The 22,061-nt window shown below is 36.3% G+C and overlaps 1 protein-coding gene across 1 annotated transcript in view; it reads right to left on the bottom strand.

The window, feature by feature from the left end:
- The window catches only part of LOC103076114 (doublecortin domain-containing protein 5-like), a 250,403-nt gene that overhangs the window by 187,848 nt on the left and 40,494 nt on the right, over window positions 1-22,061 (bottom strand). The window contains exons 4-8 of the mRNA XM_007460935.1: window positions 19,753-19,854; window positions 16,429-16,592; window positions 13,282-13,407; window positions 10,760-10,865; window positions 842-976 (exon numbers count right to left, since the gene is read on the bottom strand). Of these exons, the coding sequence (XP_007460997.1) occupies window positions 842-976; window positions 10,760-10,865; window positions 13,282-13,407; window positions 16,429-16,592; window positions 19,753-19,854 (633 nt within the window). The remainder of the gene's footprint in view (window positions 1-841; window positions 977-10,759; window positions 10,866-13,281; window positions 13,408-16,428; window positions 16,593-19,752; window positions 19,855-22,061) is intronic.

Below are 22,061 nucleotides of genomic sequence, written 5' to 3'. Positions count from 1 at the left end.
TTCTTAGTACCTTTGTGTCTTAGTTACTCTATATTTTTGTTTTTAACTCCCAGAAAAGCAAAAATAAAAGTTAAGGGCAATCCGAAATTTCATATGAGAAAACAGTTTCTATCTCTCCTACCCCCTAAACTAAGTAGCAGCAAACTTGCCTGGGTGACTCTGCACCCATGGAAGTGCTAAAAAGAAGCAAAAATAGTCTCCAGGGAGGGGGCAAAGGGAGGCACAAGAAGGGTAGATATAAGCTGTACCATCTCTTTCCAGATGTAAATATTTGGTGGCAATTACAAAATGTATTTCAATAGCAAGAGGGAAGAGGAGAACAATTATATGTCCTCAGTTTAAATCTGATTCAATAGTATAAGAATAAAGTTAAAAAAAAATAGTGCCAATACATAGGAGTAAAATATGTTAGGCATTGTTCACATTTTATACTCAGGGATTTCTTTTAAAACTATCCTTACTAAGACCATATGCCATCACTATACGGTGCTAATCCACCAAGCTCTGTGAACCTCAACAATGAAGACTAAGGAGCAGAAGCAAATGAGATTCAGACAAATCTCATGAGAATGGTGAGTCTGTAGAGTATACCTAAGCTCTGCGCTATGTTTAAATACATTCTAGAGTATTAACTAATCAGCACATCTAAAACTGAGTTGAATGCTCACGTCGGGGTCCTCCGCACTAGACAAACCAAGAGCAGAGCACAGATTCATGACAGTCAACAACTGATATGCTTTCACTTGCACGCTTGTGTGCATGAGGGCATCAGGAACTGGAGCAGCACAGTGAGCCAGTGAGCCCAGGAAGTTACTTAGGGAGAGCAGACATTCTTGGATACCTTTGTGATCAGCCACACACTGGCTGCAGGCCACAGGGTCGATGGTGCTATCTGAGTCCCACTGCTCTCTTCACCACTTGAGAAATCCCGCCTTCTGATGGAAACAGAGGCATGAAGGACAATATTGGGGTTCACCTATACCATGAGAAGAAGCATGTGTTTAACTTACAGTCTGAAAGTTACCCTTCCTCAACATACTTAACCAAAATAATCTAGAACATTATGTTTCTGATTGAGAAGGTCTCTTTTGAAACAGTAGTGTTCAATCCTATTAAACTCAATTCAATTAACATTTGTTGAGCACCAGCTCTGATATGGTAGGCCCCGGACTGTGTGGTATGGGATATTATAAAACATTTTTCCTGCCCTAAATAAACTTACAACTGTAGAGGCGATAACACACACAATTTCATGTTAAGCTCCATATGTTTGATTAAATAGTGCTATAGTATGCAAAGAATGGTAGGCTCATTTCTGCAGGAGAAACAAAAAGTGAAGCATCTTGAAAGAGGTAACATCCAGACCAGGCCTTGAAGGATGAAAACAGTTTGACAGGAATAATGAAGAATAAAAAGATATTCCAAGCAAAGGAAAATAGTATAATCAATGCACCTTAGGATTTATTGGTAGTCTCAAAAGGTAAATTTGGCCAAACTTAGAAGGAGTCAAGTGTAAGGCTATGGAGTTAGGTGTCAGGAGGGCTTTCAAGCTTTCAAGCAGGAGGGACTGGATTACAGAAGATTTAGAAAGGTTGACCTGGCAAGTGTAAACATAATGGATTGCAGAATGGAGAGATCAAAGGCAGGGAGAACAGTTGAGAGTTTGTACAACCTCATAAGAATAAAGGGACAGGAGCTGAGACTTCAGTGACAGTTGTGGGAATGAATGGGAGGGGGCTGACTGGGGAGACACTGCATCTCTATCCCATGTGTTTAATCAGATGACAAACGCCAAACGTATTGTGCACCTTCTAGCGTTTCTCACTTAGACCTGATTGTCAAATTAACAGTCATTCATGTCATCTGTCAGAATTCTACTCCTTCATATTTAATAAACTTTATCTCCTAACTTATATGATCACTTTCCCTGAATAATCATGCTAACTTTTAAAGTGTTAATCCTTATTTGTATAGGATTATGGGAATATGCCAACTTATGCTTTAAACTTAGTAAATGATGTTGCTTCAATAACAGTTAAAATCATTTTCTAATATTGAAAAGTCTATTCTAAATCTTTGCTAATACTAGATATTTGTTGAGTAGCAAATGATTTTTTTAAAAAACAAAAGTTAAATAATAATTTAAAAGGTAATGTTTTACAAGTGTGAACAGGCAATAACAAAAGGGTATGACCAATATATTTGATAATTATTCTACAATTTATTATCTATAATTATTCTACAATGGAAGATAGTTACTTCTCTAGAGAAGAAAATGTTATATGACTCCTATATGTGAAGATAAAATTTTAAAAATACAGCAACCCCACCACATAAGCAGATTTGATTTACAGCTCTTTGATTGTGTATTCCCCAGTTAGCCAGTAGTGACTGATTCTGGAGGGGAATCCCCCGCAGTTTCTGAACAATGGTAAACTATATTCTACTAATCCATCCACCACAGGACACGGCATTTAAAGTAGCACTCTTAGTCAACCTCCTAACTCCAAGTTACCATCACACTCAAAACTCTCCTCTGAAACTGGGAAGAAGATTGTTTTGACTGGAATGTCAGACAGAAGAATCGTACTGCCAACTGCTTCTTTGTACAGCACCTGCTGCCAGTGCCTAAATTCTTGTTATCTCCACAACATGGTTTAATCTTTTAACAGTTGGCTTATTGGTGAAGAGCGAAGGGGTCCTTTGTGTCTGTCTTGGGTTGGCACCCAGTATTAACACCATGCTGTTCTCTGAGAGATATTTTGCTGGACGGTTCCCAAGTGATTCCACATAGACCAGACAGAGCCAGGCCCACTAACTCAGCTTCATTTCACGTTACTAAAAAAGAAAAATCCTGCCAAGTCTGGGGTTCTAATACACTTAAAACTGACAATGGCCATTAAATTCTCTTCATGATGTCACTTTCTTTTTTCTTTTTAAGTTAATCTGATAGCTTTGTTTTAGATCAAATGTTTAGGAAGGTGGGGGAGATAAAAATTGGAATTCAGAAAAGAAAAGTGCTTGGACAACCTGCAACATAATATGCCATGTGTGTCTCTCTGTGTGTGTGCACATGTGTGTGTACATGTGTGCATTCACAGGCATGTGTATAAAAGCATTTATGTTGAGACAGGTCTCCAAATATATACCATAATGTATGTCATTAGAAAACCTTTTTAAGTCCCGTTGAGAATCAAAACAAAAGCTTTCTTTTATTCTTTTGAATACCTATACACATAGCTTCCTTTAAATGACCACTATGATTTTGCTTGTCTGAATAAACTATGCTGATACAGATGATGCCAGTGATAAAAATGATGCATACATGTACTGGGCCACTTAAGGCTTCTTGTTTAATTTTCTTTCTCCAAATCACCAATGAAAGTGGAGTAGACTTCAATATTCCTGTGCAATTTCAAAGCAATAAGGTCTTTTCCTACAGATCTACTGAGGAGCAAAATACAAGACAATGAAATTTTTCTTGAAAGAAGGAGCTCATAGACCACAACCTTCATTCTAAACAGATTGTTTACTACACAGAAATTTTATAAGGTTTTTCCTTTTGACAGTAATTTTAGGACCAAGTTAAATAATTTACTATACAAATTAAAATCATACCTACAAGAAATGTTCTAAAATCTCTTTCCTCATATCCCTGATATTCACTCTTATTGTTTCCATTCTCTAAATCTATAGCTGATCAATCCACCCACCTTTAAGACCAAGAACTGGAAAAGTTGGGAAAGCAGAAAATATTAGCAAGAACCTAATTATGCAACCAAACAAGGGAAAATATCTAGGATCTAGGTGTTCAGTCCTCAAATAGATTCCAACTATTGGTCTAAAAATAAGGAAGGGACTTGCAGTTTTATTTAAAGTTCTGTGTCCTATTCTAATGGCAATCAGTTCAAAATTTAAATTAAAATTTTTTATTTTCTCCAGTACAAATTATCTGTAGGAAATATTATTTCTTGAGGACTTGCTCTCCAAAGAAATAGGACAGTAAAGAATTGTTTGCCTTTGCCTAGCCTCCTTTGTGACATACAGAATAATATATTCTGCTAGCATCCATGACTGCTTAATTTACAAGTAAACTTGTAACAAACATGCCATAATTCTAAAATCATAACTTGGTGTTTTTCTTACTGTTTCCATACTAAAAGTTGTCACTAATGTGCTGCTTATGTCTGATCATACTAAAAGGATAGGATAGAAATCAGTTTCCTTTCCATTTTGACAGAATATATGACCTGCCAGACACCGGAGTATATTTTTCTGCTATATTTTCCCATAACCAGGCATTCCTCAAGCTATTCTTCTCATGAATCTTTTTTCTTTTATATTAACTATCATGAAGTTTGTCTCTCATCCACTTCATGGAAACATATAATTTTATTTCCCGTAAACTAGAGCAATGTAAAAATGTTACCAATTTAAGTAACAATAGAACAAAAGATGTATTCACCAAAATTCTCCACTTGCAGTAGATTCCAAATCTTTTTTTAGAAATGGATAAAAGAGCAACAGGTTGTAATTGTCAGGGTTATATCTGTCTTCCACATTACTAATAAGGATTATATGTTCCAAATTTTTCTCTGTAGGAAAGGTTTTACTTGTCAATATGAGATTTAAAAGAACAGTCAGGGGTTGGGCACTGATATCTCTATGTCAAGCCAATTTTAAAATGCATCAAGAATATCAGCTTTTGCTCCCTCCTCTCTATCCCAGTTGTAATCCTCTTAGTGCCTTCTATACTACCATGAGCATCAAGATTCTACAAATAAAATGCCCTGTAGACATCCATCACCTCTGCCTGAATCTCTCTTTAAAAGTGCTCCTTTTCAGGTTATTAAATTGCTATTTGCAATGTACTGATCACCTCTCTGTATATAATCAGAGGCATTTTTCTGAAAGGATTTCAAAGGTTTTATAGCTAAGGGAGGGCCATTTTTCTTTGAAAGAGTCTCTTTACTATCCCGTTTATCAAATCTTTGCTTTCTTATACCACTATTCTGAGTAGACTGAAATTTTATTCAAAAAAGATTTCTTCTAAAAATACAATAGTGTATAAACTTTTAAGATGAGGTGTTTTCTCACTTTCACTGAATCATTAGAACGAATTAATAGTGATAAAATAACTGTGGATTGTTATTCTCTCATTTTTCAACATTAGAAAATATAGTTTTCTTTTAAAGTTCTACTTTGGCTTAAAATCAAAGAGAGAATCCTTTCTTGTTCTTTTCCTCTGACAACTCTCCACTATACATTTCCCCCACCCTCCAGGTTTGACCTGCTTTCTATTGAATGAGTTAATTAACTAGTGAATTCAATTCCATTTAGCTAACTCTGAGTATCTAGATACTGCAGAAGAGACAAGAATGATCAGAATCCCCTTTGCCCTCTAGGTATTTCTAATCTGCAGGGCAGGGGTGGGAGGATAAGATAAGGACCTCCTGAGAAATTTTCCTAGCACAGGATCAAATAAGATCTTGTCTCTGCTTGAATATTTCCAGTGGCTCCTTGTTTTCTACAGAACATCCAGTTGAATTAAGACCCTTTATGATATTGAGCTGCATGAGCTGCTTGTATATTTTGGAAATTAACCCTTTGTCCATTGATTTGTTTGCAAATATTTTCTCCCATTCTGAGGGTTATCTGTTTGTCTTATTTAAGGTTTCCTTTGCTGTGCAAAAGCTTTTAAGTTTCATTAGGCCCCATTTGTTTATTTTTGTTTTTATTTCCATTTATCTAGAAGGTGGGTCAAAAAGGAGCTTGCTGTGATTTATGTCAGAGTGTTCTTCCTATGTTTTCCTCTAAGAATTTTATAGTGTCTGGCCTTACATTTAGATCTTTAATCCATTTTGAGTTTATTTTTGTGTATGGTGTTAGGAAGTGTTCTAATTTCATTCTTTTACATGTAGCTGTCCAGCTTTCCCAGCACCACTTATGGAAGAGGCTGTCTTTTCTCCATTGTATATTCTTACCTCCTTTATAAAAGATAAGGTGACCATATGTGTGTGGTTTTATCTCTGGGCTTTCTATCCTGTTCCATTGATCTATATTTCTGTGTTTGTGCCACTACCATACTGTCTTGATTACTGTAGCTTTGTAGTACAGTCTGAACTCAGGGAGCCTGATTCCCCAGTTCCGTTTTTCTTTCTCAAAATTGCTTTGGCTATTCGGGGTCTTTTGTGTTTCCATACAAATTGTGAACATTCTTGTTCTAGTTCTGTGAAAAATGCCATTGGTAGTTTGATAGGGATTCCACTGAATCTGTAGATTGCTTTGGGTAGTATAATCATTTTCACAATGTTGATTCCTCCAGTCCAGGAACATGATATATCTCTCCATCTGTTTGTATCATCTTTAATTTCTTTCCTCAGTGCCTTATAGTTTTCTGCACACAGGTCTTTTGTCTCCTTAGATAGATTTATTCCTAAATATTTTATTCTTTTTGCTGCAATGGTAAATGGGAGTGCTTCCTTAATTTCTCTTTCAGATTTTTCATCATTAGTGTATAAGAATGCAAGAGATTTCTGTGCATTAATTTTGTACCCTGCTGCTTTACCAAATTCATTGATTAGCTCTAGTAGTTTTCTGATAGCATCTTTAAGATTCTCTATGTATAGTATTATGGCATCTGCAAACAGTGACGCTTTTACTTCTCCTTTTCCGATGTGGATTCCTTTTATTTCTTTCCCTTCTCTGATTGCTGTTACTAAAACTTCCAAAACTATGTTGAATAATAGTGGTGAGAGTGGGCAACCTTGTCTTGTTCCTGATCTTAGACGAAACGGTTTCAGTTTTTCACCATTGAGAACGATATTGGCTGTGGGTTTGTCATATATGGCCTTTACTATGTTGAGGTAAGTTCCCTCTATGCCTACTTTCTGGAGGGTTTTTAATCATAAATGGGTGTTGAATTTTGTCTAAAGCTTTTTCTGCATCTATTGAGATGATCATATGGTTTTTATCTTTCAGTTTGTTAATATGGTGTATCACATTGATTGATTTGGGTATATTGAAGAATTCTTGCATTCCTGGGATAAACCCCACTTCATCATGGTGTGTGATCATTTTAATGTGCTGTTGGATTCTGTTTGCTAGTATTTTGTTGAGAAGTTTTGCATTTATGTTCATCAGTGATATTGGCCTGTAGTTTTCTTAATATCAAAAAAAACAAACAACGCAATCCAAAAATGGGCAGAAGACCTAAATAGACATTTCTCCAGAGAAGATATACAGATTGCCAAAAAACACATGAAAGTATGTTCAGCATCACTAATCATTAGAGAAATGCAAAACAAAACTATAAGGAGGTATCACCTCACACCGGTCAGAATGGGCATCATCAAAAAATCTACAAACAATAAATGCTGGAGACGGTATGGAGAAAAGGGAACCCTCTTGCACTGCTGGGGGGAATGTAAATTGATAGAGCCCCTATGGAGAACAGTATGGGGGTTCCTTAAAAACTAAAAACAGAACTACCATACGACCCAGCAATCCCACTACTGGGCATATACCCTAAGAAAACCATAATTCAAAAAGAGTCATGTACCACAATGTTCACTGCAGTTCTATTTACAGTAGCCAGGACATGGAAGCAACCTAAGTGTCCATCAACAGATGAATGGATAACGAAGATGTGGCACATATATACAATGGAATATTATTCAGCCATAAGAAGAAATGAAATTGAGTTATTTGTAGTGAGGTGGATGGACCTAGAGTCTGTCATACAAAGTGAAGTAAGTCAGAAAGAGAAAAACAAATACCGTATGCTAACACATATATATGGAATCTAAAAAAAAAAAAAAAGAAGTTCTGAAGAACCTAGGGACAGGACAGGAATAAAGATGCAGGTGTAGAGAATGGACTTGAGGACATGGGGAGAAGGAAGGGTAAGCTGGGACATAGTGAGAGAGTGGCATTGACATATATACACTACCAAATGTAAAAGAGATAGCTAGTGGGAAGCAGCCACATAGCACAGGGAGATCAGCTCCGTGCTTTGTGACCTCCTAGAGGGGTGGGATAGAGAGTGTGGAAGGGAGATGCAAGAGGGAGGGGATATGGGGATATATGTATACGTATAGCTGATTCACTTTGTTATACAGCAGAAACTAACACAACATTGTAAAGCAATTATACTCCAATAAAGATGTTTAAAAAAAAGTACACACACACACACACACACACACACACACACACACACAAAAGACCCTTTATGATATGATACCAACATTCTCAGTGAAATCTACCTTTCTCTCCATGCTACTCTAATGTGACCTAAAATATGCCCAAACTTGGAACACTGTTTGACTTCAAATCATGCAAAAAATGTTGCAAGAGGAACAGCACCAAATTCAAAGTCATTATAAATGGTACCGAATGGATGCAATGGGGGTATCAAAGCCAGAAACATCATATCTGTTTTGGGCATGGTGTTGGGGTAAAGAAAGACTTCATGAAGCAGGCACAAATCAGGTAAGGCTAGAATGATGGGCAGGATTTCAATAAATATTTATTGAATGCCTACTATATGCCAGACACCATGCCAGGATATGGCACAAGGGTGACAGAGAAGGTGGGGGGTGGTGACAAAGAAAGAGAGGTTGAATTTCAGGCAGAGGGACCCACATGGGTATAATAACAGAAATCAGGAAGTGCTCAGAAAACAACAAATGAACAATCTAGCTTGGCTAACACCCAAAGAACATATTAGAGAATAGTGAGCCTTGAAAGAGATTACAGCTAACTTTTAAAAATCATTCATCAACATGTACTGTGCACTTGCCCTACATTCAAGACTTTGTTCCAGCAATCGTGAATACAAAGATGAGTAAGACATAAAATCTGTGTACAAAGAATTATTAATTTAGTGGAGGAGAAAGACACAAATGCAAATGCCGATACCAAAACACAAACTCTAAGAACAATTCTCAAAGGACAATAAGGAGTTCTGAGAACACAAAATAATTAGAGGCTAAATCTCTCTGGAGGATCTGAGAGGGCTTCGTGGAAGAAGAGGAAGTTGAAGAAAGCCTTTAAAAGCAAGGGATGGTAATGGTGGGGGTTGTATCCTAGCAAAGAACAACACATGCCATGGCACAAGTAAAGCAAAATGTAAAACATGTAGGGGACCCAATTTATTAGCTCTGACTGTAGCGCAGGCTACAACAAAGATCAAGAAGCAGAGAGGATTGCAAAGACAAGTTGAGAGTGGGGCAAGATTGGAGAAGAATCATGGAGATCAATGAAGGCCAGATGAGGATATGGAACTTTAATAGGCAACAGCCAGGCATACAAGTTTTTGAGCAGGAAGATAATGTTACAGCAAAAAACTAAAAAGGAATGCCAACAGGATTGGAACTATGGCAAATAAAACTTAATGTCAGATGAAAATAAAAGGCATTATTATTATTTATTTATTTATTTTTTTTTTTGCGGTACGCGGGCCTCTCACTGTTGTGGCCTCTCCCGTTGCGCAGCACAGGCTCCGGACCCGCAGGCTCAGCGGCCATGGCTCACGAGCCCAGCCGCTCCGCGGCATGTGGGATCTTCCCAGACCGGGGCACGAACCCGTGTCCCCTGCATCTGCAGACGGACTCTCAACCACTGCGCCACCAGGGAAGCCCAAAGGCATTATTCTTAGTGCACCATTCAACTTATATTTATTTTCTAAATTTGCTCAAAAACGGGATTAGAAATCATTGTTTGTTTTATTCTATTTTTATAATTATACTATTTAGATTCATATGCACCTTGAAGCAACTAATATTTTCAGTGTAAATTCTGACATAAAAGACTGAATGGGCAACATGGAGACATTTAAAAAGAGCAGGTTGGGACAATGAGTCTTTTGCATTGTCTCTTACAAAGAAAGGGCCCAGACTGGTTAACAGAAAGCCCTCCTTTCTTTGGCCATCTCTACCTCTGTGGGTGCCTTTTGGTTTTTGGTTTCATGAATTCAAAAACTAAAAGTTATGCAGCTGAAATGAACAACAACCCTACATAACTTACCAGCTGAGAAAAACAAAAGAATTATTCCTTTTTTTGGAGACAGGTTTAAAATGCTTTTCACAGCTCAGTGCAAGAAGAAAATTCCTTACTGGCAGGATAAGTTTCTAAATATAAATTAATAAAGAGACCTTCTAGATTGAGTTGTTATGAGTTGGGTTTTCTGAAGAACTCATGTTACTTAGAGACATTGACCCACAGAGCAAATAGGTCAGATCCTGAAGTATAAAGATATAACAGCCATCTTAAAGAAATTTTTAAACAAATGCAACTTATTAATATAGTTGATATAAAGAAAATATGCTAAACGATAGTACTTAAATGACGTGATTCAGGTAGAATTTTTTCAAGTAGAAATACTACATATTGGTTCAGGTTTTTTTTTTTCCCCCATTCTTTTTTAAATTCTTTTCCCATTTTGGTTATTACAGAATATTGAGCAGAGTTCCCTGTGCTATACAGTAGGTCCTTGTTGGTTACCTATTTTAAATATTGCAGTGTGTACATGTCAATCCCAAACTCCCAGTCTATCCCTCCCCCTAACCCTTCCGAATACTGGTCCAGTTTTAAAGTGCTTAATTAATTAACAGGAAGTAACGTATAATACTTGCCCCCAACATTTGTAAAATAATTTACAGTATTCAAAAACTTTCACAAATATCTACTCAGTCACCATGTATTGACTGAGTGTCCAGTACATAAAATACCCTTATTCAGAACAACAAATAATTCTGACTTTGTTCTGTAGGAAATGGTTCTCCAAGTCCACCTTTTCAAATTGATCAGGTATCTGTTGACTGGTGCCATTGAAATTAATTGGAAATCCCTCACAAACTTCCCAACTAAGAAGATAAAATATTTAATTGTTCTTGTTAGAATAAAATGAGTTTAATTTTAGTACTCTTTAGCATAATAATTTATGCATCTTATACTCTTCTAGTGAGAGAAAAACCAGTGTATAGTCCATAGTCTTTTTAAATGGAAATTTGTAAAGTATCTTTGTATTTATCATTGGGAAAGGGAAGGCTTTAAATTTTTTCCTTACAATTATTTTTAATACTGGGGGGGGGGGGATTCTATGCCTAATTGATTATTAATAGAACAAAGAGACAAAAAAATTTTTTTAATCTTACAGAATCACTCACGGTGGAGACCATCATCATTATTAAAATTATAGTCTAAATACACTGGTCTATAAATAATAAAGGATGCTTTTATAACAGATGTGTTAAGAACATTAGTTTGGTATTTTTAAGAGTCTTTTAAGAGGCAGCACATTCTAGAGGGTACATGGACAAACCACAAACTGGAAGGGTTGGTCTCATTCTTAGCTCAGCCAAATCACTTATTTTCAAAGTGAGCCAATTCTTATCCTAAAGAAAATCACCTAGATCAACACTGATATGTTAAGATATAGCATGCTATTCAACAGAAAACAGTTCTGGGAAGGTGATAGTATTTTTTTTTCAGTAGTCTGAGAGATATAAATAAGAGTATGATGACTAAGATTTCCAATGATCCGCTTGAGAGTATACGAAGAAAATTCAAATGGAATCCAAAAATTAAGTAAATTATCTTCAAATTAGTTTGTGCTCAATAAGGGAAGTTTCACATTGTTATACTTAGGGAATTAGATCTAATTTAAATCCATTCATTAAAGCAGTATTCATTGCAATTAAGGAAGTAAAATTAAGAAGCAGTACATAAATTAAAAATTAAACTCCTAACTAAAGACTGAAGCGAAAGGCAAGTCTAACAGCTTAGAGAAAGATTATTGCACGTGAAACAAATCTTCTCATAAGTGAAAATGCTTATAAAAAAGAGCGCTGAGTTATTTTCTGTCTATAAACAGAAAAAGACAAAACATTATAATCTTGTCTGGAAAGTGCAGGCAATCATTGTGGGATGGAGAAGACCAACGAGTCTGTCTTTCTAGACATATTTAGCAATAGGTTGACACTAGCTAGACTGAGTGACCTCGCCAGACTGCTTTTCATTCTCTGGATCTGCCCTCCATTTCAGCCTTTTTACCTGTATATTAAGGAAAGTTGTAATTTGTTAAATTACAAAATATCAAAGCTAGATGGGACCTTATAGATACCTCACCTAATCCAACATGGTATCAGTATCATGCTGCAATGTCCAATATGGTAGCCACGAGCCACATATTCCAACTTAAATTAATTTAATTAAACAAAATTTAAAATTCAATTCCTCAGTCACACTAGTCACATTTCAAGTGCCCAATGTCATAAAGTTTGTTTCCATCATCAGAGAAAGTTCTATTAGACAGTGCTGGAGAGGGGTTAAGCCCTTAGTTCTTAAGAAAGACAATCTGGGTTAGAATCCTAGCTCTATCATGTACAAGTTGTGTGACTGGGCAAATGACTTTGCCCTTCCATGGCAGAGTTTCTGTCTCCTTAAAATGGAGTAATAATAAGCTAATAAGCAATGATGGGATTAAAATAATTGCTTTGAGGATGAAACAGGTTCTTACCCAATTCATTTAGAGCTGTGCCTGGCCTATGGTCAACACTCAATAACTGCTGGGTTTTATTATTAACCCACAGGAAACTGACACCCATGTGCTCACAGACAATCATGAGCAGATATGGGGTTAGTGCCCAGATCTTCTTTTTTTAAAAAAATATTTATTTATTTATTTTGGCTGCACAGGGTCTTAGTTGCAGTATGAGGGATCTTTAGTTGCGGCACACGGGATCTAGCTCCCTGACCAGGGATCGAACCCGGCCCCCATGCATTGGGAGCACAGAGTCTTAACCACTGGACCACCAGGGAAGTCCCAGTGTCCAGATCTTCTAACTCCTGTACTTCTTCTTACTATGCCACCAAATCTCCAGCATACTGCTTTTGTTTTCAATTTATCATCATCAAATGAGATGCTTAAACATCAACACTCATATGAGAAAACATATTATTTAATATTTTAATTATTCCATTCAAAACTATTAATTTAGAAACATCCACTAAAAACAATTTTTACATTTCAAATAAAATCATTACCTTTGCAAAGCAGAAAGTATACTATGCTCATTGCCCCATATGTTTCTTAAAACTCAAGGAAAATTAATGATAAGTCTTTTAAGCACTAGCTCATTATATCATGAAATAAGTCAATAAACTAAATAATCGCTTATTTAAGATGATTTAAAGAACATCTTTTAGTGTTTAAATCTCACTCTGGGAAAACTGAATTAGGTGATTCAGATTGCTTTAACCGAACACTTGTTAATTTACCTGTCACATCCCAGTAGTAGAACAGCATTAGGATCCAAGAAGGTTTTATATGCAACTGTAATGCCACCTCTGGCAAATGCAGTCACCTGGTCAAAGGTCAAACCCAAAACAGGGTGTAGTGGAGATCTGAAAAATGGAAAAAACATCAAATCTATCTGCAAAATTATACAAACACTGAAATTTGAGTACATATAAACAGTAAAACATACCATATCCATGTCTAATAAAATCCAGAAATAAGTGAATTTCCTATTATACAGCACTATTGTTGGTATCCTATACTTATACCTGACATGCACAGTTTATTTGTTTGATTTATAATATGCGAAGGATAGTTGCAACACATGTAATTTTTAAAAATAATTTCAATAATAAAAGCGAAGTATTTAGTTGAGAAAAACAACCAACTGTCATTCCTATAATGTTCATTTTTCATGTATAACTACAATTCAATACACCCATGATGATCTTTGGAGCTTATAATCAAATTAATCCTTCATATGTGGCTACAAACAACTACTTTTTTGTGAGCTCACTAAATACTATGCTGATTTGATTTGTCATATTACATACTGTTAGGTACATTGTTTTAAGTTAATTTAATTATATGAGAATTGAAATCAAATGGAAAACAGATCTTAAATAAAAAGAATGGTCACTATGTCAATGATGAGCCATTTTGTTTCTGAAATTGGGGACAAACACTTGCTCTTCACCTTTAGAATCATAGGACTCAATCACATCACCTGTGTAGTATTGCCAAAAATATTTAAACTGAATCTAATCATGAGAAAACACTCACACAAGTCTAGAATGTGGGACATTCTACAAGAAAAGTGCCTGAACTCTTCAAAAAGAAAACCAATGTCATGAAGAATAAAACAAAAGATGGTGGAATAGTCTACATTACAGAGAACTAAAGAAAATAACTAAATGCAACAGATGAAGCTTATTTGGATACTGGATTACAAAAAAAGCTCTAAAGCAGATTTTGGGCAGTATGAACATAGATTACATATTAGACAATATTATATTATTGTTGATTGTGTTAGATATTATACTGTGGTGATAGAGAGAACATCCTGTTCTTCAGTTATGTGACCTGTAGCATTTAGGAGTAAAACTTTATGATTGTGTGGAATTAATTCCAAACAGTTCAAAAGAGAGAGAAAGGAGACATAAGAGAGGTAAAACAAATATGGCAAAATCCTTAAATTGCTGAGCCTAGGTGAAGGATATATAAATCTTCATTGTATCAAGTTTTCTGTAGATTGGATATTTTTCAAAATAAAAATTGGGAGAAAAACAATTAAAGGACTCAAAATAGAAGCAGATATTGGCAAAATCATCTTTTGCAAACGAGTAACCTTACCCCCCATATCAACATATATTAGACACGTTAGAATTACTCCCTGAAAATGAATATCACTTACTTAGTACATATTGCACATTTTCTCAATATATTTTAACTAGATGGAAATTACTTTTCTGACATTAATTTAGAAGTTTCAATAGTGGCAAAATGCTATAATGGTTCCCTAATGCCTCATATTGGATTCAAAACCAGAAAAAAATAATACATTATGCTATTAAAATAGCTATGATATACAAACAAATATACACACTTATAAATTCCGCCAACTACAATCCTCAGTTGATTTTAGAATATTCCAGATACTTAGTAATTTTTGTTACTTCACAAATATGATCCAATAAGAACAAGTGTTTGATCATATTAAAATACTGTATTATAGCAAACATCATTAAAAACATCATAATTAGTCATTGCTTTCACTTTAACAATGATATTTAAGAAGAAATTATTAGATACATTTTAGTAAAGACTTTCCTTGTAACTGGAAGAGCTTGCTAAATTATACAAGAATTCTTGCCGCTTTAAAATTCATTGCTATTTTTATCATTGTAAAAATAATTCTCACAATGTAATTAAATATCTTGAAATCTGCCTATATAAGAAGCACCATTCCTTACAGATTTTTTTTAGTTTTATAAATTACACAGCATAAGATACTAGTAAGCATTTTAATTTTACTCTAATGGGACAGATGAAAGATTTTGTAATATGCTATCCACAACAAATCCTACCAATGTCTCCCAAAACCTTCATGGATTTCTGAGTAGATTAGTTTTCTTTGAAATTTTGACTATTAGAATATACAGTAAATCTAATCAGCTCCTAGTTCTGTCTATGCTATTTTTGTTAAAATTAGTGTATGATCAATTATATTCTACAAGCAATATTTCCCCTATTCTGTTCTACAGATAAAGAGCTGAAAATGAAACAAAACAAAAAGCTTAAAAGTAGACAGAAAAGTGTGTTTAAGTTTCCTGACAAGCTGCTTCAGAGTTCATGTGGATGTGTCCTGTCAAAATATGCATAAATTTCCAAGATATTCCACACAACAGCCAGGCTCATCAGTGCCTGCAGACTGAAGCCTTTTTCTTTTCTTGGGAACACAGATAATTTTATGCAGGAATTTACCAATCTACAAAAATTTACACAATGCTCAGTAATAACCAGTAATTATTGTGGGATAATATAAGGTGCTTTTGAGGAATATAACTTTGATAGGATAGGGTTTACAAGCTTTACCGATTTATCTTTGGCTGTCCTGTCATTGGAGCTTAAAAGGTTAAGACTTTATTTGTGAAAACATAGAGAGATAGTGGGGAATCATGTTGTCTACAGCTTCATAAATCTTGCTTAAGATCCTTTTCAATTACCATCCATTTCTCCTTTAAAAAGGGACAAAAAAATAGAGGAGTGGAAGCAGGTCAGGGCAGTGTGCGACAATGACAGTGTGATGGGCTTGGGCCCCCGTGGCGTTTCCATCTGCTATCATTAAGGTGACTACTCAGACATGAACAAATCCCACTTGCTGTGCTGACAGGCAGACTTCAAGAACTATGACAAGGCATTAAGACAGAAAGTCAGGGGGGTGGGGGACAGAGAGAGAGAGATGTCATATCCCACAAACAATACTGCCTCACCAAAAAAAAAATGCCCCTGAAATTTTATTGGAATTCAAAATAATTTTTTTTTATAAAGGGTGCTACTTGGCTTCTCAACTCTCCTTTTAAATTAGCTTGTCCCAGAAAGATTGAGAATAAACACCTTGCTCCTACCTGTATGCTTTACCGTAAGAGACCCAAATTTTTTGCTCATTCTTCAGCGAAAGTGGATTCTTAATTTCTTGACCGTGCTCGTCGAAAAGCCGGATTGAAGAAAAATTGAGGCCTGGTGGGTTGATGGAAGAACCTTGAAGTCTTCGATGAATCTTGAAAAGTAACTGGTGGTGGGGCGGGGTGTGGAAATGAAGAAGAAAAAGAAATAACGTAAAATGTGAACACCTGTGATAAACTGTCTCTACTCTGTAACAGATGAAGTCCAAACAAACGATAATTAAATGCATACAGAATGTTAAAAGAAGTGTGAAATGATGGCGATGTTTAGCTCGGTGTAAAGTAACAAAATGAGCATGGGCTTTTAACCAGCAGGGGGTGCCACAGGCTCGTGATTGAGCTCTGACCCCTTGGCACGGGGACGGAAAGCAGATGTGACAGTCTTACAGAAAGAGCATTTAGCTTCTACACACGGTACCGGTCCTCTTTGATAAGGGTTATGCTTTTCTTGTCTGAGCTACACATTCTGTTGGGTCCTTCCAGAGTATGTTCAAGTTTTACAATCAGCAATCTCCCATCACCGAGACTAACCTCAGGTAACCAACGGTGGAACAATCCACCACTGACAGGACTGCAAAAATAAACATGACTTTCTGGCTTACGCCAGCCAATTCACTTAGAAGAACTCTTCCTGGATGTATTAATTAAGAGCTCTGCAGAAGCTTGCGAGCGGCTTCAATAGTGGATGTTTTCAAGTTTTAAATAAGATGTAATTGAAGTGTGAAGTATGAAATGCTATCATTTAATATGTTAAATAATAGCATTGTCTGTGTTTGCTTCTATCTTATACTTAGAATCTCTAAATTATCAAGATATTTCTAACTGAAGGCATATTTCAAATGAAAGTAAATCGGGCTGAACTGTGTTGCACATGGACTTTTAAAAGATATTTTTCATCATTATCTGTCACCTTTGTTTGAGTGTTTAGGCCTCTGCTCTTTCCTGCTCTGTGCCCCAACTATCCATCACTCTGTTTTCCCCCCAGCCTTCTGTCACAGGCTTCCTTTTCTTCTCTGCCTTGTCAGTTCTTGTGTCTCTCAATTTCTTGTTACTCTGTAATCTCGGCAGGGATGCGGATACAGTTGTAGCCTTTTCTTGCCTAGCTGCTGTTCAGGGTGCCTTTTTTGCTCCTTCCATTAATTCCCATTGAAGGTATATTGAGACGTGCTAAATGCCGAGACCCAGAGAAAAGGAAAGGCGCAAGCCTGTCATATATCTCCAGTTTCCTCACCTATTGGCTGTAAACTCTTTACCGAATAAAATATTTTCTATGACCAGCAACTATATCTATAGAAGGCCTAAGGCTTAGGCTTTGCCCTAATTAGGGATAAATAATCTTATCTCCAACTTCATCAGCTTTATGTTGTTTCTATCAGCTCTGCACTGACCAGATATTTTAGCCTTGAGCATCAGAAGGGCTGAAAATGATGATACATCTTTCCTTTCATTAAAGTTAATACTTTTCATCCAGCATAGCCAAGTCCTTTGAGTTAAAAATAATGATTACTATTCTCTTTAGGAATATAACAGGCAAAGTGTTAGAATAGTAAAACTCTGTGTTTTGTTTTTTCACTGGAACCACAAAAAGTTCTGAAATCCATGGACTGTATTTATAAAGCCCTACATTTATTTCTGTGTGGTCTCAGCCCTTGAGCTTATTTTTTGTGGCTTTGCTATTATTTCAGAAAACAAGTAATGTTGATCATTTTTTAAATCACAGTGATTTTGCTTTATAGGCATCTCCTTTTTTGTAAAGGGGGAAGATGTACAAAATTTAAGGCCTCATCCAGGAGAGAAATAAGCACACAAAGAACAGGAGTGTGTGGTAGAGAAGGGATGTGAACACCTGACCACTTAACCAAATTCACTTTCACAGGAGTTGCATTGCAATCTCTATTTTCTCAACTTGGCAACACACTGCATTTTAGGTGTTCAAAGATGAGCATTCGACAGCCTACAGGAGGTAAGGCCTCAATGTCTTTCATCTCTAGGTCATTGGTGAGGGCTGGGCTATAGTGACCAAAAATAGTGATAATCTTCACCGATTTATCTTTAAAGTTGTCATCACCAGGCCTTTATAGGATAAGAATTTATTCAGGGACCTGAGAAGAGTGTGAAACATCTTAGGCTAGTGATTGAGACAAGTGTGCACCAAGGAAACAGTCATCCTTGGGTGTCACAAGGGCTCTCCCAAAGAGCTTTATAATGCCCCTAGTTAAAGGTTTTCTCCCCAATTTTCCTGCATATAGATGCAAACCACAGATCAATTTCAGTGTGCCATTAGCCAACAAAAGCTTTCTACAGAATAGTATCTTCCTGTGTAATCTAACATAAATTCCATCTTCAATTTTTTATATGAACCAAAAAGGACAATATTCTAATGTGGAAAGGAGGAATTTACAGGTAGAGAATTCTAGGAAGCCTTTTGTATCATGGTGATTTGTATAGTCAGGGATATGATGGTAAAAGAAAGCCAGCCAAGGCTCTTTATCATTCTCTCTCTAATCAATCAAGGTAGCACTTCCCATCTCTTCTGAGCTCAGCTAATGATCGGATGATCAGCTTTTGTGACTGACTGTGAAGTCCAGGTAATGGATACCACCAGGGAGAGGTAAGTCTGAGGGTACTGAACTGAAGGGGGAAAAAATGGAGCAAGTTTCTGAACAAAGGTCAAGCAACAGAGCCCAAAACACTGGTGTGCACTCAGGCGAATAACCCCAATTTGTAAACAACAGGGTATTCAGTGTCCTTTCACGCAAGACAAAGACCCAAAATAAAGACCCTAAACATGTTGGTTCTGCTTGAGAAACATCCCAATTGTCTGGAAAATAGGAAAAGGTAAGAATGCCTAAGATAAACCATCTGGACTCGCTCACAACGAGCACAGGAGAAGACCAAGGCTGTGTGTTAGTTGCTCAGGGTCTAGGGCTTGGAAATACCCTAGACGCAGAACACACCCTCCACTGGATATCATGTCACTTCTTTTCAATGTGTCAACAAGAGGGCAATTCCAGAGTCCAGTGTAGACAGATTTTCAAATAAAAGCATAGTGAAGATTAAGATGCTATTAAGTAAGAGGTCAGGAGTTAATACTACACGAAAGCTGAGAACCTCCGGAACCCAGAAGTCAAGCTTGAAACCATAAATCTTTACAGATCAGCAGATGATTCATCTTTGCTAAACAACTTTAAAAATGTAATTGTCTAAATTAACTACAAGTAACTTGGAAGGTGCTCACAGTCATAAATGAATAGTCAGTAAACTTACTCTTTCCATCATATAGCCAGTTGGAATTGGGCTATTGGGCCCCAGATCTTTTTCGCTGATACAAACAGAGATCTCTCCAGTGTCTTTACCATTTTCAAATATCTGAAAAATAAGCACATTCAAAATTAAAAATAAATACACGCACATATATACATACATATAAATACATACATAAACACAAGCAGTCCTGATTTTGCACAGTACAGTGCCGACTGAAACTCATGCATATGGTTAACTGTGTAAAGCAAAGACGGCCGGTATGAGCACATGCAAGTAATTGGCAATGAAAAGCAACAGGACTAGAATAGTATAAAGGAAGTCCCTTGATCCTCCTTTTGGTTTCAGTGTCCTTAACCTGACTGTCATCCCCTACAATTTTAAAATAGAAGGAAACACAGACATTAAAGGAAGAATCACTGACTACACCGAATGCTTACATGGGGCAAGCGTCAGGGAAAGGTCAGCTGGCAACCAATTAACTAGCTCATTTCATTCTTTTTGAAGAACATAAAGCCACCAATTATGTAAGGAATGTTTAATTCATATTTAAAATATATCAGTGTTCAGCTCATCTTTTGACTCACTGAAAGGAAATTCAACCTGACAAATGTATTGCATAAAGGTACAATGAAAGCCATCCATTTTAAGTGCATATAAGAAACAAGTTGCTGAGAACAGAGATAAAAATCAGAACATTGCATTATGCAGTGCTCATCTGGAAAAAGAAAATGCTAGCTAACGTTCTGGTCAAAGGTATCCAAATAAACCAGTCCCAAAGGAAGCCTCCACTAGAGTGAACACCATCCTCTGACCATGCTCAGGGCCCACATGGGGTGTGTCATTCACCAGGCAAGAAAGAATGCAGGCCGATAGAGGCTTGATGAGTAATGTAAATCCTTGCTTTTTACTGTATTTTTTTGTCAAAAGTTTTTTTCTTCCCTGATAGACCTATCACATCAGAGTAGGCATTTTATTTATTTCTAGTGCTATCTCCAGAGAAGATAATTTGGGAGAATATTTTATTTAAATATAAGAAAGAAAATCATCCGTTTTACTTTTGAGACAGTTTGAGGATTATTTAATTAGTCCTAACCTGGTTTAGGAAATAATGTGCTTCAATAGCACTTCCTCAGGCTTTAGGCAAAAAAAAAAAAAAAAAAAAAAAGGCTTAAAAAAAGAGTAACAATGTTTAAGAATGGTGGGATTTTCTCCACTCTGTGCTTTTCATGGTACTGACAGCCTAGTGGAGATGGTACAGCTGTCAGCCTTGGAGCATTGATACTCCACACTCTACAGTAACTTTTGCTAAAGCGGATTTTTTAAACCTCTTTTCTGAGAAAAGATACAATTCTGAGCAAGAAATCTCTCTACTTTAGCCAGGAACTTTGTAAACCCAACTGTTGCCTACAAACCTATGGGAAATAATGTGAGAGGAAAAGCTTACTGTCCCAGCAATCTCTTCAGGGACCCTCTTAAACAACAGAGCCATTTAGCAATTGGGTTCACAATTCTAGGCGGATAGCATTCTGCAAGGTTAGTGTTGACAAAGGCTCAGTTTGGAGAACTTCATTGATGTTCCTTTGTCAAGACTTGCTAGATGTGGAACTGGAGTGCAGCAAATTATATTCTAGAAAATAGCTGTGTGAGTGCTGTCAAACTGAGAAAGCAAATAGGACCTGGACAACACCTAAGACCTTCATTAGCTTACTGCTTTCTTCACTACTGTTAATAAGCCTTCCCTTCTATGTCCAGAAAAGAGTGTTCTCAAGAAAAAACAAAAAAAGGCTCTGGCCTCTAAAAGCCCTATGAGGGCATAAGGAAAAAAGAGGTGCTTTATTGTTTAAGTAAAATTTAAGTGTTTAAGTGAAAGAAATCTGCCCTCCACTAGTCATTCATATAATGTTTTTCTTTTTCTGTATTTCTACAAAAGTAAAAATTCCCCAAGCTGAAATTCTATGACATTCTGCTTTTCTTAAGGCTCAGCCCCTATTTTTAAGGTCTGTATCACTATGACCATTTTTTTTTAATCTAAGTATTCTATTTTTTTCTTCCTTTGCATGAGAAATATTTTTATTTCTAGTGTCCAATGTCTAAACAAAGATAGCTCTCTAAACAGAGTTTATATAGGAAAATAAAAAGTAGTCTACCTTTATTTTCCTGCTCTCTAATCCTTGGCTTAAGAAAAACCAACTGCTTCCTAGTGGCTATCTGCATGCCGTCACCTCCTTATAGTTCTAAAACTAAATTCTCACCCTTGAGGTAGGATGATACAAAAAGCCAGCTAAAGGCTAGTCTTGAGTCCCTAGCTG

The sequence above is a fragment of the Lipotes vexillifer genome, unplaced genomic scaffold (genome assembly GCF_000442215.2).
Source record: "Lipotes vexillifer unplaced genomic scaffold, Lipotes_vexillifer_v1.1 scaffold627, whole genome shotgun sequence".
Classification (NCBI taxonomy): domain Eukaryota; kingdom Metazoa; phylum Chordata; class Mammalia; order Artiodactyla; family Lipotidae; genus Lipotes; species Lipotes vexillifer.
The sequence above is the reverse complement of the archived record's forward strand: the minus strand, read 5'-3'. Positions and strand labels throughout refer to the sequence as shown.